Genomic DNA, 16,986 nt, shown 5'->3' with positions numbered 1-16,986 from the left:
ACCACCAGCAGCACCAACAACACACCCTCCAACACCACCACTCCACCTTCCAACACCACCACCACCACACCCTACACCACCAAATTCTCAGCCTCTACCACCAACACCAGCACAACCTACTCTTCCACCACCACCTCACCCTCCACCACCTCCACCATCACCACCACCACAACCCCACCCTCCACCACCTCCACCAGCACCATCACCACCACCACAACCACACCTTCCAACACCACACCCTCCACCACCCCTTCCAGCTCCTCCTCCTTTACCACCAACACCACCACACCCTCCACAACCATCACCCCCACCTCCTCCTCCACCCCACCTCCTCCTCCACCACCACCTCCTGGCTGACAGGGAGGGTCACTTCAAAGCATGGTCTGAGTGGCGGGGCCAGTAAGGGCCCGGGACCCGACAAATGCACAAGTTGTAAAACTTAACAAGGTGTGAATGCCCTCTGAGCGGCCTGTGTCCCAGCATGCAGCAGTGGCCCTACCGAGACCCCCCGGCCTCTGAGTGAGACACAACTCATTATGTCCTGCCTTTGAAAGTGGATGAATAATAATAAAAGCAATAATAATCACCTTAATAACTCACTCAATCTACAGAATGCTAAAGATGATTCCTTTCCATTTCTTTACGACTTTTTTTCTTTTTCGCTTGAGAATATTATTGTTTTAATTAAATCAATTTGCCCTATTGATATGTATTATCCTCCTGAAAATGACTACACGGGACACCAATGCATCTGGAACAAATGTACTGGGGAAAATATTCATACTTTGTTTAGTTTTTTGGTTAGTTTATGAGTGACAGTACCATATTATAGACCCTGAAAAGACTTCAGAGAGTCTGAGACATGGTTCGACATAAGTGCTTTGAAACATGGGGCGGTTGTTTAGAAGAGAACCATTTTAGAGCAGAGCCGTCAGGTGCCTTCTTGGACATTTCTGATTTATCTACACTCTGAATTATGTTGGTGACCTCTTGACCTCCATGCCATTTGTGTTGTCCCATCGCTCTGTTCAGTCTCTCTCTCTCTCCTACTCTCTCTCTATCTACTCTCTCTATATATAGGATCTCTCTCCTCTCTCTCTCTCTCTCTCTCTCCCTCTATCTCTCTCTCTCTCTCTCTCTCTCTCTCTCTCGCTCTCTCTCTCCTCTCTCTCTCTCGCTCTCTCTCTCTCCTTCAGCCAGCCAGCCAGCCAGGCTGCAGTGTCATGCACAGTTCGGTTCGAACTCTGATACACACACAAACACTCACTTACACACACGCACGCACGCACGCACGCACGCACGCACACACACACACACACACCACCACACACACACACACCACACACACACACACACACACACACACACACACACACACACACACACACACACACACACACACACATAGAAACAAACAAGCATGTCTATACACACACAAGAAGTGTGCAACCAAACACATTCCTACACAATCTTATAGTCAAGTAACCAAGAAAGTGACACAAGTAATTACGCATCATTGAATTATATTCAGTGAAAGACAAAATAAAGAAAAATAAAAAGGATTACATTCAAACATAACAGATAGTGGCCTTTAAATCACGCATTATCTTAAAAGAAGAAAAAAAACGGTATAATCCCAAATACTTTTGCTGTTTAACTACATTAAAAGGGTGTTGTGAATATAATTATTTTTTCGTTTAGTTTACTGAATCAGTCTATGTATAATTACATTATTTGCCTTTGGACCATTTCCTAAACACAAGGAATATTATACATATTGATAAAGGCAGTAGCAAATGGCATTGTTTATTACTGTAGCGTAAACTTAAATATTCTGAAACCAAACCATCCATGTTTTGACCACGTCAATAACGCAGATGAAGTCGAGTCGAAGTTTGGCTTCAAACGAGGCAATACTGACACTCACTGGCTGAGTGTTTTGGGTATTAGTAACCTGACGACTATACTGACACCTACTGGCAGAGTGTGTTCTTGGCGTTAGTAACCTGCAACCTCGTTTGTGGCGGGAAAGAGGGAGGGACTTCCGAGGGAGGGATAACCGTTTCCGTTATAATTTTCAGATTTTTTTTAAGTCAAACTCTTCGTAAAAAGCCCTCCATATTTATTCTCCTTCTCACTGTCATTGTTGTTTTTGTTTTCATACTCTTCTTCTATGTCTCCTCATCTTTGTGCTGCCGTCTGTTTTAGTGTTTGACCCCGTGGTTTCACCGGGGACTGTAAAGTGACGCACACAGCTCACAGGAAGTAAAGAAAACAGACCGGATGCTAACCGACCATACTAAGCAGCTGCCGCCATTCTAGGATACCTTTTTTTCCTGATAGGGTTAGATATGGATTCCAAATCAATTAAATCTAAACCCAAAAAGTTAATGCGCGGAGTCTGTCGACTATGTGGAGACGACTTCAGTTCGCTTAAAGACCGCTGTGACTTAGTCCCCAGTACCGGTAAGCCATTGTTCACTCTAGCACTTGAAGACATTACGGGACCTGTATCTTCAGAAGACGACCTCACGGCTGTGTGTGTCCGCTGTAAACAACATCTCACTCGTTATTACAAACACAAAACTGATGTGGAAAGGCGGGGAACTGCCATTAGGGACATGGCAGCAAAAAGTGTGTTCACCAAAAAAAAAAGAGGTGCCCCAGCGACGGATATAGCGCCCAAGCCGCCGCGCAAAAAAACAAAGTATTCAACAAGACGTGGGGGTGCTCAGAGGCAAGTCGCTGCAACACTGAGCATTGCAACTCCTGCAGGCTCCAGGGTGCCCTGGCGCAACGACTACCCAGAAGTCTACCCTAATGGTGAGTGACGGTCAATTAGGATTCATGATTATGTTTTATTTTATTTTTTCATTGAAGGTGAGTTGACAGGTTCGAGAACATAAAAAATCTCCTAGTCCACGTTTGGATAATTTTTTTGGTATCTATTGCAATTGTTTTTACATTGCAACATTTTTCAAACGGTGTGTTAGGATTTATTCTGCACTTCCAAGAGCAAATATTTGTTGATAGTGTTATTTAAATTCCCCATTTGATTCGCTGTAGTTTAATGATTATATTCCCCCGCTATTTATATCAGAAAGACGTTGTCAATGCTCGAAGCTATTTTAAAGAAACCCTACTTTTCTCCCATGTATACATGATAATAGGATACTGACCAATCGAAGGCCATACGTTCACCCCCGAAACCGCTTCCTGTCCTTTGGTCTCTGAGGGACGTTAAGGTTTGTCTCTTTACACAGATTACTGACAATGAACAACTCAAAGGGATCAGTTTGGACCAATGAGCGTATCTTCCACTGTGCATCAACTGTACTTTAGTGTTATTATCACACTTTCTCTGCCCCTCCCTCTTCCCACTCCTTTGACATTCCCTAAAGGCTGCCGTAGGGAAGGTTTCTCAGAAGGATGCTGATGGTGCCTCCAAGGCAACATCCACCAACGTGCCAGGGGACCAACCCGCCACGGTGTCTCTGTTGACAGCGCCTCCAGAGTCCTCCATCAGCTCTCCTTCTGCACAACCTGTCCAGGTACGTCCTGTTGATAATGTGTCCAAACACATCGGTCCCCTCTACCATCTAGAAGAGGGTGGGTGGGTTTTGAACAGCCCATTGAGACCCCAGGAGGAACTAGGTCAAATCCTGTTTACTCGCCGTATAATAATATGGTTGTAGATTAGGCTATATTATTTTGTAAACCATGGGTTTACATCCTAACTGTTACTCTTTTTTTTTTTCCTTTCCCTCAACACAAGAAGCAACTGGTGACACGGAAGGATGCGGATGGTGTCTCCATGGAAACGTCCACCGCTGCACCCCAGTTCTCATCAAACACTGTGTATCTTGCGAACGCACTTCCAGAGCCACCCCTAAGCGCAGCGTCTGTCCAGGTCGGTCCTCCACCAACGCTCCTTCTATAGAGTCTGTCCGTCACTCAACACTCCCCAGAGGGCGCCTCGATCAGCATCTTGTTATTGGATGCTAGTGTTGGACGATTAGTTGAATCGGATCATCAGTATCGATGATGATCGGCGCTATTCCTGCCACATTTGGATCTTTAGGTTTTAATTCTCATCAGGTTTAAATCCTAAAACTGCTACATAGTTGACGTGGTTCTCCTTCAGCTAACAAGCTTTTCCGTTGTGCTCTAACAAAAGTGTCACTCGTTGATGTTACAAATAGATAACAAAATGACATTTTTGACCTACCACCTTTTGTCATAAATCCGAATTTTCATAAAAATTGAAAATATGAGCTCAGCTCTGAGTGCACAGGATATTACCCTTTCTTTAGCTGCGTATAAATTTCGACTAATCATGTTTCTAGAGGCGGGCATCCATCAGTGTGTACTTTGGGAACACATGCTGGGCTGGCAGTAGTAAACTGAAAACATTTCTGTATGGGTTTAGAATCAACACAATGTAGACTAGCGACTGTAGAAACATCATTCAAACATTCTGAAAGCTTCATCAATTAATGCAAATTAGTTTTCATCTGCACCATATCTCCGTAAGGAAATTGGACACAAGGGGAATTCCACAACGTAATTCCTTGATTCTGGCCAGACCCTGTTCTGTCTCCCCCCGGAAGTTCTGCTAGAACATAATAGGACTGTTGGATCCGGTATTACACATCACCCAACCGTATTTGATGCTATTGTTATCTATCAACAGGATAATGTTGACGGAACTAAGGCCACAGTGTCCACACCCAAAAAGCTTCCAGTCCTCTGGTCTCTGAGGGATGTTCAGGTTTGTCTCTTTAATACACAATGATGCCAATGAACAACACAAGCAATGGATCCGTTTGGACCAATGAGCATATCTTCTGCATCTTTTGTACTTTAGTGTAATTCTAACACTTCCTCTGCTCCCCCCTCCTCCCCACTGCCCCGTTCTTCTCTGAAGGCTGCGGTAGGAAAGGTGTTACAGAAGGACGCTGGTGGTGTCTCCCCAGCAACATCCATCGCTGAGCCAGGGACCTTGCCTGCTGGCGTGTCTCTGTTGACAGCCTCTCCAGTGTCCCCTCTAAGCGCTCCTTCTACACAATCTGTCCAGGTAGGTCCTCCATCTCTGCTCCTTCTAAAAAAGAAGTTCCCACACTGTTAACTCGGCCTCCACAGCCTTTTTGTGATTTGATGCTATTGTGACGAGCGCTACTTCTCTCCCTTGTCTACCCTATTTCAGGAGGACACGGTTGGCACCACGGCCAGGGAGTTCTCCGTGCATCCGCCACCTAAAATACACGATACCGGCACAGGTCAACGGTCAACCGCCAGGGTTAGTGTTGCAGTGGCTTGACAAACCTCTCATCTACTAATATTTGGGTTCATTAAATAAAAGTGTACTAATGCGAGCAAAGAGGATTATGTGCTCCTTCATACTATACAATTGTAATGACAACTCACACATTGTTTATGGAGAAACGTTTCCCTTTTTTGTATTGAAGATCATCGTGACTACTCCCAAATGGAAGCATTCACGAATCATCACCGGGCCGCTTGAAAGGGTAGCAGACGCCCTAGTCCGGGCCGAGCACTACAGACTTCCCAGGTGTCTCATGAAGATCCCCGGCATGGATAACATCATGATCGACGAGGTGTTGAAACGGGTGAAAGACGAAGCCATAAAACTAACGAGCGTCCGGTTTGGATCGGTGCTGCGGCAAACCACCCAGGACGCGTTGGACAAGTTTGATCTGAGCGACGTCGTGTCGGAGTGGAAAGCAAACGCACCCACCTTCCTGAAGTTCCTGGAGTGCGTCAGTTCAGCGTCTTTCGACGGACTCCCTTCCTCAGAGTCCTCGTACACCAAGACCAAAAAGGGTGCGACGGTGATGGGCGGAGCCACCCTTCTCCGCGCGCGCGTCCACCAGATGAACGCCATGCAGCACCGCAACTCGCTGCTCCTGCGCCAGGGAGGAACCAACAAACGCTGCCTGGCGAGGCTCTCGAGGCTGGGCTGTTGCGTTTCCTCAAAGAGGAAGATGGCTACGAAGAAAACCAATGTCATCCACACCGTCAATCACATCGGAGAAGGACAAGAATCGGAAGTGGTTCTGCACGAGCAAAGCATGGCCGGGGAGCAGGTGTGTAGAATGTATATGGGAGCGTGACGGACCATGCACATTTTGATGAAATGTTCTCCAAAAAAGTGCTGTACTTGGTACAAAGGCTATTTGATATCCCATATACTAGATGGATTGATAGATTGTGTACGTTCCCCAAAGGAACATTCTGCCGACGGGACACAGCCAGGGGTCCAGGAACACCCACCAAGTGAGGCAACGTCTCTGGAGGCTCTGCTGGGGCTTGAGGAGAGTGGAGGCGACCAGGTAGTTGTTATTAAGGTTATCAAAGCATAAGAGGGGAGGGGGATGTTTTTTGGCTTGTTTAGATCCAAATTATTGCTCTTTTCTGCTCTTTAACCTTCTCTCTCTTTCTTTTTTTTTTCTATGAAAAAAATCCTACTTTTAAAACGTACTTTTAACACAAAATGTCAAACTGTATTTCGCCATGGTCTATTTAATATGCCCTATGCTAATGGTATGTGTATGTTCTCCAAAGGAACATACTGGTCCACAGCAAGGGGTCCAGGAGCTGTCCGCCAGCGAGGTCACCTCCCTGGAGGCTCTGCTGGGGCTCGAGGAGGGAGGCGGGGACCAGGTAGCTCTATCTATCGATTGCGTTATCATGAATAGTGGTCATAACACAAGCGTTGATCAATTATTTGTCTGCACGGCCTGTATCCCTCAAGGGGTGTCAAGGCATAAGAAGGAAGAAGTATATTGTACATGCTGAATTGTAGCGCAATTACGTTTCCGAAAATATCACTGATGATAGAAATGAATGGAGAAACAGTAAATTGGTATACGAGGTAATTGAGGATGTCGTTTTTAGCTGTGATTTCAGTGTATCAGTAATTCCTAGAAAGTCGTAATCTTTCTTTGCTTGATGGGAGCATTGCTCCTCTTATACCAAGCGCATACAAAGCGCATTTTGATGAAATGTTCCTAGTTTAAGAAATATGAAATCGAATGCAGTAGTCGCTCAAAGGCTATTTGATGTCCCATATACTAACAGAACGTGTACGTTCCCCAAAGGAACATTCTGCCGCCGGTCCACAGCCAGGTGTCCAGGAACTCCCACCAAGTGAGGCAACGTCTCTGGAGGCTCTGCTGGGACTGGAGGAGGGCGGAGGGGACCAGGTAGCTCTCTAGACATTACTAAGGTTTCCTGAATAGTGGTCCCAACACTATTCACTCTTATGATGGTCATACAGAACATTTACCATGTTTTTTCTCATTTCCAGACCACTGTGCCCTCATCAGTCGACGAACAGGTGCATAAGAAGACCACGACAGACTAGGAGGACAACGGTTCATGCCTACCCCTATGTTTTGTCATTGTCAAGTATTGAAAATACTGGTACAGGATATCGATTTACACTTATTGAATTAAAAGGGTAGTTATTTAAAGTAGTATTGAGGATTGTTAACTATTAATAATAATATTAATAATATAAATGTATAAATGTTTAAATTAAAACATGACAATGAAATCCAATCAATTATTGACATATAGAGGTGACGATAATTGACGACTTCCTCTAATGGTCGAGTCTTCTGTCGGGAAGATAGTGCGTAACAGCGACATATTTGAAGGATGGGGTTGCTTAATGAGTGATCCCACAGCGTTGCTTGTCTTCTATAAGCATAAAGCAGGAGTTATGCAATGTTTTTTTGTTGGTATTTGACCCATTTTTCTGTGGGCGATTTGCTTTTAATAAATGAAATGAAAGGTCATTTGTTTGACAAGCCTTTAGTGTAATGGTACATGAACGATCCCCCTTTTTATTTAAGTAGAGCACATTCTAAACCGTTGTTCTAACTGTCATCATTGTGATTTCATAGATGAATAATATGATAAGGTACATTATTTGTCTGTATTATAGTATATGATGGTTTATATTATCTCGGTTAAATAGAATGCAGATGTTGAAATGAACCCGCGCGCACATTGTCGTCCTATCTTGAGAAGTGTCCTTTAGCGGAAGCGCTACGTCTGGCCTGCAGACCGCTGTGGGGAAACCCTGATAAGCCATCTGATTATTTACAAGAACATGAACCACTCAAAAGTCATGATCCACATTGGTTCAAAAAAATACATAATTTAGGATGATTCGGCATCAGTTGGACGATGGGTCGGTCTGACGAATCAGATTCGACAAAGCGAAATCTTAGCTGCGGACACCACTAATTGACGATGCATAACAAGTTGGTGCTTGCTTTTATAACCCTACTCAGGAATCATTCATATTAAAGCTTTTTTGGGAACTCTGGCCCCTTCCTTCCGTGTTTTTACGAACTGATGCCGCAGTACCCGCCCACACCGGAAACTGGTGTCACAGCAGAAAGAGCCCGAGTCCAGCGGTGTTTTTGAAGCGTATTGTTGCAACTTTTTCGATGTTTCTCGCTGTTAATTTAAATTAATCGATCAAAGATGTTTGCTGGACTGCCTGAATTGGGAATATCCAATGGCGAGGACCTCAAAGAAACGCTCACAAACTGCACAGAGCCTTTGAAAGCTATTGATCAATTCCAGGTAATGTGATCGATAATCTTTCACGATATTTATATTCCATGTTATTCTCTTACGTGCTATTCATATTTATAGTTCATGTTTGTGTGATTTAAAGTAGAATTCGCATACATGTACATAACATGCGTTTTAATTGTAAGCTCCATCTCTCTCTGCATGCATTTGCATACATAGTAATATATATTGTAGTAAATATATAAGTACTAACGTTTGTACATAATATACATATAGGTAGGCCTATACAGTCTAGTATAGTTAGTATATGGTTGTTGACTCCCAGCCGTAATGTACTGGGTTCAATCCCCAATGTCCACATGTTACCTGCCGAGCATTCAATAAGTAATAAGTCCGAAACAACAATGACAGACAAGTATCTGAATTTAAACCCAATATGTTATGCTGTCTTGATGACTTGGATGTCTGGTCTTACAGACGGAGAATGGCATTCTGCTGCCGACCCTGCAGTCCGCCCTGCCGTTCTTGGACCTTCACGGCACGCCGCGGCTTGACTTCCACCAGTCGGTGTTCGACGAACTCCGAGACAACCTAACGGAGAGAGTGGCCGTCATAGCAGAGGGAAAGGAGGAGGACCGGTATGCGGTGTAGCGCTTCGGCCCCAAGCGCAATTTTTCATGATGTTTTATCGCCATAATTCACATTCGTTATTTTTGTCTTCTTTATCTATTTTCTATATCTTGAGATGGGCAATTTTGTAACTGATCAAATTATTATTACGGTTATCCTGCTAATGAACGAAAAGAGGCGGTTGAGAGAGAAAGTACTGTAATTGTCTGTACTCTTTCCAGATTTGGGAAGCTGGAGGAGTTGTTGGAGAAGAGCTTTCCATTGGTCAAGATGCCCTCAATTCAGCCAGTGGTCATGCAGGTGCTGAAACATCTACCAAAGGCAAGTATGACTTGGTTATTTATGTCTTTGCCAAATGTTGAGATGTATTAAATTACTCATCATAGCCTGCCCTAGCCTATATTCAAAACAACAAAAACTTATAAGGAAATGGTCAAATAATATGTCTTAATAGGTCATTAAGGAGCCTGTAGGGTTCAGGTGGTCATCTTGCTCAAGGATACTTTAAGACATTTGGGATCAAATGTCTTAAAGTAAAAGTTCTTAAAGTAAAAGTTCCCCAGCCACTTTCAGCTGGGGAATACAACACCCACACACTAGACTGTGCCCCTCGATGGATGCGTTCGATCACTCCTACTATTCTACCATTTAGGGATATGGCAGACATTTCATACTCCCTTACCACCAGTCTGTCCTGCCCCCTCCTAACACTCTGCTGGTGGTGGTGGTGGTGGTGCTGTGCAGGTGCCGGAGAAGAAGCTGAAGATGGTGATGGCGGACAAGGAGCTGTACAAGGTGTGTGGCGTGGAGGTGAAGCGGCAGATCTGGCAGGACAACCAAGCGCTGTTCGGGGACGAGGTGTCACCGCTGCTCAAGCAGTACATCGTGGAGAAGGAGGGGGCGCTGTTCAGCAACGAGCTCTCGGTCCTCCACAACTTCTTCAGCCCCTCGCCCAAAGCCCGGCGCCAGGGAGAGGTGGGAACCACCGCACTCTCTCCCAGTTGTTCTAGTGTAGTTTACTGAACTATCTTCTCTCTCCCAGTTGTTCTAGTGTAGTGTACTGAACTATCTTCTCTCTCCCAGTTGTTCTAGTGTAGTTTAGCGAACCGTTTCCTCTCTACCAGATGAGCCACCTGACTGTCGTTCTTGAGGTAATGTTCTCTTACCCTAAAGGTGGTTTTGAAGCTGACCCAGATGATCGGGAAGAACGTGAAGCTGTACGACATGGTGCTGCAGTTCTTGCGCACGCTGTTCCTGCGCACGCGCAACGTGCACTACTGCACGCTGCGTGCCGAGCTGCTCATGTCCCTGCACGACCTGGACATCAGCGAGATCTGCTCTGTGGACCCCTGTCATAAGGTACTCTTCAAACCTTTATTTCAACGAAGGATTCGCTGGTTCTATCCTCTTTCCCGGGATTGTAAGTGCCAAGGGTTCCTTGAGCAAGACACTTGACGGGGTAATCGTTTTCCACAAGTTTGTTGACACACACAGACAGAAATTCTTTCGGAACAACTGTTGAAATTTGAAGTTTTTGATAGTAGATACTTTTCCAGTTTGGAATGGAATTTAGATACTTGGAATAAAAAAGAAAATCTGAGTATAAAAGATAACCCTCTGTCAATGCGTAAATCATTTTTGCTTGGATTGACAGTTCACCTGGTGCCTGGACGCCTGCATCAGGGAGAAGTTTGTGGACGTCAAACGAGCCAGAGAACTGCAGGGCTTCCTGGATGGCGTTAAGAAAGGACAGGAGCAGGTTCTAGGGTGAGTGTCTTACGAGCTGCCTGCCACTAGTAAGAAAGACTAGTGTAGTTATTTTTGCCTGTTGAACTAGATTGTGCTACAGGCAACAAATTATTTCATGGCCTCACTCCTTTCCCTTACGGTTAAAAGCAATTATTTTTTAAATGTGAATGACTTCTTCCATCATCGCCTTCAGAAGCACTAGTCTCAAATACAATTTTCCTTCCAAAATCATCAATAATGTGGCATGATTGTAATCCTTCTTTGGTTCCCCTACCAGGGACTTGTCCATGATCCTGTGCGACCCGTTTGCCTGCAACACTCTGGTTCTGAGTACAGTCCGGAACCTGCAGGAGCTCATCAGTCAGGACACCCTGCCCAGAGTAAATAAGATGTCATAGAGTACCCTTACACCTTGCCTAGAGTCAGCATGATGTCGTACAATATCTTTACACCCTGCCCAGAGTCGGTACGATGTCATACAGTACCCTTACAGCCTGGCCAGAGTCAGCATGTCATACGGTACCCTTACACCCTGCCTAGAGTAAGCATGATGTAATGCACTATGTGACATCATGCTTACACAGAGCCGGCACCTTGAAAATCACCTTGAGCCCTGGATAGGTCTTACGAGCGCGGACGGTGAAGGTTTCGGGGCGCCCTGGCGATTGCTCCCGCGCCCCCTCCCTTCTCCGTTTGTTTCGTATATTTTAATTGACTAATTAAGGGCGCCACCAGAGGGCGCCCCAAACGCTTTCGCCTAGGTCGCCTATGCCGAGCGCGGGCCCTGTGCTTACACTATACCCACTATACGCTATGCCTTATTTTCCTAGGATGAATAATCAAATCGAATCAAATATCTGCAGTTTAGGAGTCAGCAATCTCCCACAACACCCTATGCATATCCGGTGACCCCAAGTGGGGTCCCGACCCCAAAGTTGGGAATTCCTGCTGTAACTGGTCCTCTATGCGCCTCCCCTAACCTAACCAGGAGAGCCCAGACCTGCTGCTGCTGCTGAGGATGCTGTGTCTAGGACAGGGCGCATGGGACATGATTGACAGCCAGGTGTTTAAAGAGCCCCGACTGGTAAGGAATCCCAAGCTGATGTTTATACTCAGACTTGTGTTGCTGCTAAACCAAACTAGCTAATGGCGAAATGGTTGAGTGGTTTTATTAGTCAGGCAAAGTCAGTGGTTTCCAACCAATGGCATATACATATACATCTGGGATCCAGCCGTGCTACTGTGTGTTTAACTTTTGGGGGTAGGCGGCACAGAGCCTAGGTCGAACCCGAAACCTGAAAGGGAAAGGGTTGCGCCTTGTTTCCGGTTTCGCTACCGAGATATTCTATTGAAGAAAATTCTTTTCTGCGAGTGGATGAAGCCTTCAGAAGTGGATTTTAACAAATTAGTAATTTAATTCATCATGTGTATTTCTGCGTGGTGCGGGAATGAAAGTGTTCCCACCACCCTGAACACTTTTTGCTGGTCTTCGCTGCACAGCAATATAGCATACAATCTCTCTACATGTAGAGTGTGTTTTACTGTCATGCATAGAATTGCGGAAAAACTAGTTGCCGTTTCTTGCTATTTCTGGCTGAGATCGTTTGTCAACTGCTGTGTAACTTAACACTGTGCCCTCTAGGACCCGGAGGTGGTGACACGCTTCCTGCCAGCCATGATGTCGGTGGTGGTGGATGACCATACGTTCACGGTGGACCAGAGACTCCCCGGGGAGGAGAAGAACTCCCCTGCCTACCCCACAGCCCTGCCCGACTCCTTCACCAGGTGATCACCTCAACAGACATCACTGTTGGAGAGCCCATCCAAGATGTATCCAGACTAGAACACCCCTCAATGATTGATATCCCATCAGCAAGATATCGTGATACAGTATTTGCCATGACTACACTATTTGTATCACTGAATAAAAATGCAACGTGCATATATGCATGTATCCAGGGCTGCTTAATAAAGAGTTTCATATTCATCATACAAACCTCTTATGTGCAACGAATAAGTGTTGCTCTGTCTCTCTATTGGTAAACCAGAGTCAGGTGTTAAGGGTTGCTTCTGCTGGTCCCCAGGTATCTGCAGGAGAACCGTGTGGCCTGTGAGATGGGGCTCTACTTCGTCCTCCACATCACCAAACAGAGGAACAAGAACGCCCTGCAGAGGCTTCTTCCCGCTCTTGGTGAGCAAGCATTCATCCGTTCATCCGATACGCTCACCACTGATCGTCAAGGAATCATCTTCGTCATCTGTCGAGGGAAATGAGTGAGAGCCTATGGGTTTAGTGAGGCTTCTGATCGGCAAATATTGGTCGCTTGACCCACTACCGCACTTACCCTATCGGCAATATAACGACAACTGGGTGTTTCTGGATTCCCAACTGCTCTCCTATGTTAGATGTTATCTCCCTCACTCACTTTCCTGTCCATCTTCACCTTCGGAAGATGCATTTTACCTCTTAATTACATTGTTTGTGTGTGTGTGTGTTATAGTGGACACACACAATGACATGGCCTTCGGGGACATCTTCCTGCACCTGCTGAGCGGCCACCTGACCCTGCTGTCAGACGAGTTCGGATCCCAGGAGTTCTGCTCCGTCATCTTTGACCGCTTCCTCCTCACCTCCTTCTCAAGGTCTGTTTCTTGGCTACGGTTTAAATTAAGTTCTTTGAATTAGTTAAATAGCGTCTTGCTTTGTAGTCTATTTAGTCTTCAGTACTTTACGATTGAGTCATTAAGGAGACGTTCATATCCAAAAGGTGAATCATCTTTAGATCCACTTCATTAATTAGGTATGAGTTAGGGGGCATCCCGCTCAAGGATGTCTACCGTGGACGCCAGGGATCGAACCAGGAACCTTCTTTCGCCTGGGGGACAAACACCCCTAGCCTATCCTACCTCCGCTGGTCCTTTACACCTTGTCCTTATGCATACCATTTTATCAACACAATCCTCCATCCTCCTGGCCCAGTAAGGAGAACGTTCACCGCCACGCGCTGCGCATGCTGCTCCACCTCCACCACAAGGTCCTGCCCTCCCTGATGGAGACCCTCGTGAAGACTCTGGAGCCCCCCAAACAGGTGTGTGCTCTCTCTCTCTCTCTCTCTCTCTCTCTCTCTCTCTCTCTCTCTCTCTCTCTCTCTCTCTCTCTCTCTCTCTCTCTCTCTCTCTCTCTCTCTCTCCTCTCTCTCTCTCTCTCTCTCTCTCTCTCTCTCTCTCTCTCTCTCTCCTCTCTCTCTCTCTCTCTCTCTCTCTCTCTCTCTCTCTCTCTCTCTCTTCCTCTCTCTCCCGTCTGTCCATTTTATTTGCTTCATTGGCAAGACAAAAGGTGTGGCATTTTTAAAGCCTACAAAAGCAAGTTTTCTTATTAGCATTCACCTTTCTCTATCACCTTAAGTACACTGATGAAAGGGAAAGAATGTTTGTAATGTATGTAAATATAATACAAGAAAACCTTCCCTTCTCATCTTGCAACCGCAGCAGAGCAGTGAGCCAGTGAAGGAACTTTTCAATCAGCTGACGGAAAAGCTGGAGGCCCAGAAGAAGAGCCCGCCCCAGCCAGAAGAAGCCCCGCCGTCTCTGGACCTGGGCCTCCACCCAGTCACAGTTCCCACGACGACCCCGACGACCACCGCTGCGCTCTGAGAGAGGGAGAGAGAGAGAGTCCCATTGTAAATAGACCTCCATTGGACTGAACGGACATTTTGACATGTTTTCATACTCGTACTGCATTCCTGAGTTGGCCAACAGGGATTGGTTAGTTAAGCACCTAGAAGGGCTGGTGAACCATTTTTTTAAAGGAGACATATTACACCATCAGGCGTGAGTGTGATTAGCCTTACAAGCCGGTTCGAAAATCTGCCCCATCTGACATCACTAGTGGGCGTGTCCACCTAGATCTGTGCTGGATAGTTCAGTCTACCAGCCTACCTAGTGGACTGAAGTAAAAGTTGCTCATCTATCCAGCACAGATCTAGGTGGACACGCCCACTAGGGATGTCATATCGGGCAGATTTTCGAAACGGCTTGTAAGGCTAATCACACTCACACCCGGTGGTATAATATGTCTCCTTTAATTAAATGTGTGGTTTGGAATTATTATTATTATTATTTAGGGCCAAATATATTTTTCAGATGTTGTCAGGCCCATATTCTCTGCAATTGGTCTTGTTTAAAAAGCAAAAGTTGCCTTGCAAGAAAAACTCTGTAAATAAATATATTGTTGCGAAAAACCTTTTAATAATCTAACATAATTCTACCCGAATCCATTCCTTATTTTGAGCCAAGCTATCCCTTGTTTGTCTCCATCTTCTTAGGATCGTTAAGCTCCTCTTTGTTTGTCTCCTCCTCGTTAGGCTCGTTAAACTCCTTGTTTGGCTCCACCTCGTTAGGCTCGTTACGGTGCTTGCTTGGTTTCACAACGTTGGGTTTGTTAAGCTCCTCCTTGTTTGTCTCCTCGTTATGCTCGTTAAACTCTCGCTTCTCATAAATATCCTCGTTAGGTTCCTTATTTCCTCTCTTCTGCCTGCTAGCTTACTCAATCCTACAGAGGCAGTTCCTTGTGAGAGTCAACCATAAACATATATACATTGACTTCTCCGACCCATAGCTGCGTAACTAAAGTAAAATGTGTAGCTGAGGTTTTTCTGGATGAAAAGCACTAACGTTTACATTTCTTCAATGATGAGTATATACATAAAAAAAATTATATATATTTGATATAAAAAAAGGGTTGTGAGAAATCTCCCACAATGCGAAAAATAATTAAATAGAGAATCAAGAAGAAATCCTAGGCAAGATGGCGGCGAAAGATGCGACAGGATGGATAACCACAAATGTTAGTGTTTTCTTCGTTAATAAACGTTACTAAAAGAATTATGACCATCGCATAATCATTATTCCGTTTCAATGTAGTATCGACATTTTCTTTTTAACAAGCACAACCACAAAATGGCTTGTTAGCAAACTTGCTTGTGTCATGGTTAATACCCCACAATCTGAACAAGATTAAGGCTTTATCACCACCGGCATAAAGTAACAACAAAACCTGAGTTGGTTTGCAAAGAACTCCGATCATCAGGCTTCGAGTTATATACCCTAATTGTGTGGCTTCCCCCTACATGCACTTGGCCAACCACATCGCTGTAAACTACGGGGCTTGAATTTGGACACCTCTTGTGTCTCCAACTCCCGTTCCCCATTTACTTAGCATACACTTGCCCTGTATTCCCAGTTTATTACAATGTAAAGACGTATAAAAAGAAATACAGTAAAAATAAGTTACATCTTAAACATCTTAATCATTACAGTGTAAAGAAGTTACATCTTAAACGTCTTGATCTTTACAATATAAAGGAGTTCAATTTTAAACATTATAGCTGTTTCCTATGTGAGATAGAGAAATACTCCGTGAGTAAAATGCACTCGTCACCTTGTGCATTTGTTGTAACTTATGGTAGCATATGGGGGGGTCATCCCTATGTTCCCCAGAACCTATGTTCCCCGGGTGCAAAGGGTTAGGGTCAGATTTAGGGTTATGGGTTAGGGGGAGGGTTAACCCAAGACCTAACCCTAACCATAACCAATAGGAGGAGAGCCATTCTAACCAATCACAGGCGAATCAGAGACGAAAATGGCGGTACTTGCCCCTAACATCCTACGGAAAAAAGATTTGCTCACAGGGTCCTATGTTTCCCGGTCACATACAAAGCGGGGAACATAGGACCTGGGGAACATAGGTACGCTCCCCATATGGGTTAGCTGTGTTGGTTTCACGTTGCTATCGACGGTTTCCGGTTGTCCAGATTTGCGTGTCACCACTTCTACCTGCACGACAGAGATGGCAATGCAAATTTACTCTAGCCTTCCCTGTAAATAGACCTGTAGAAACAAGCGGACGTGTTTACCGCATTCTCTCAAGCCTGTGATGCCTCACAATCTGGTAATTCAATGAAATACAGGTCCACGTGACAATTTACAGCAGTTGGGGTTTATTTGAGGTATCTTGTTTATTATGAGTCCAAT

At 45.1% G+C, this 16,986-nt stretch overlaps 2 protein-coding genes across 3 annotated transcripts; both read left to right on the top strand.

Annotated features, from left to right (window-relative positions):
• Positions 1-2,242: 2,242 nt before the first annotated feature.
• Positions 2,243-8,295, top strand: LOC130384796 (uncharacterized). Of its 2 annotated transcripts, none has more exons than XM_056593147.1 (12): positions 2,243-2,823; positions 3,171-3,245; positions 3,402-3,551; positions 3,779-3,910; positions 4,694-4,771; positions 4,928-5,077; positions 5,207-5,299; positions 5,469-6,107; positions 6,249-6,353; positions 6,586-6,684; positions 7,122-7,226; positions 7,331-8,295. In XM_056593147.1, the coding sequence occupies exons 1-12, from the start codon at positions 2,821-2,823 to the stop codon at positions 7,385-7,387; spliced, it is 1,686 nt and encodes a 561-aa protein (XP_056449122.1). In that variant the 5' UTR covers positions 2,243-2,820; the 3' UTR covers positions 7,388-8,295. The 2 variants fall into 2 exon arrangements, with proteins under 2 accessions (XP_056449122.1, XP_056449121.1); XM_056593146.1 differs by having other exon boundaries at positions 3,776-3,910.
• Positions 8,296-8,407: 112 nt separating this feature from the next.
• Positions 8,408-15,861, top strand: nelfb (negative elongation factor complex member B). Its single transcript, XM_056593168.1, has 13 exons — positions 8,408-8,622; positions 9,052-9,212; positions 9,426-9,525; positions 9,949-10,179; positions 10,378-10,563; positions 10,859-10,971; positions 11,231-11,333; positions 11,942-12,037; positions 12,596-12,738; positions 13,038-13,144; positions 13,455-13,596; positions 13,934-14,042; positions 14,443-15,861. Exons 1-13 carry the CDS (start codon positions 8,521-8,523, stop codon positions 14,605-14,607), a joined length of 1,758 nt encoding a protein of 585 aa, XP_056449143.1. The 5' UTR covers positions 8,408-8,520; the 3' UTR covers positions 14,608-15,861.
• Positions 15,862-16,986: the final 1,125 nt, after the last annotated feature.

Source organism: Gadus chalcogrammus, chromosome 6 (genome assembly GCF_026213295.1).
Source record: "Gadus chalcogrammus isolate NIFS_2021 chromosome 6, NIFS_Gcha_1.0, whole genome shotgun sequence".
In the NCBI taxonomy this organism is placed as follows: domain Eukaryota; kingdom Metazoa; phylum Chordata; class Actinopteri; order Gadiformes; family Gadidae; genus Gadus; species Gadus chalcogrammus.
The sequence above is the reverse complement of the archived record's forward strand: the minus strand, read 5'-3'. Positions and strand labels throughout refer to the sequence as shown.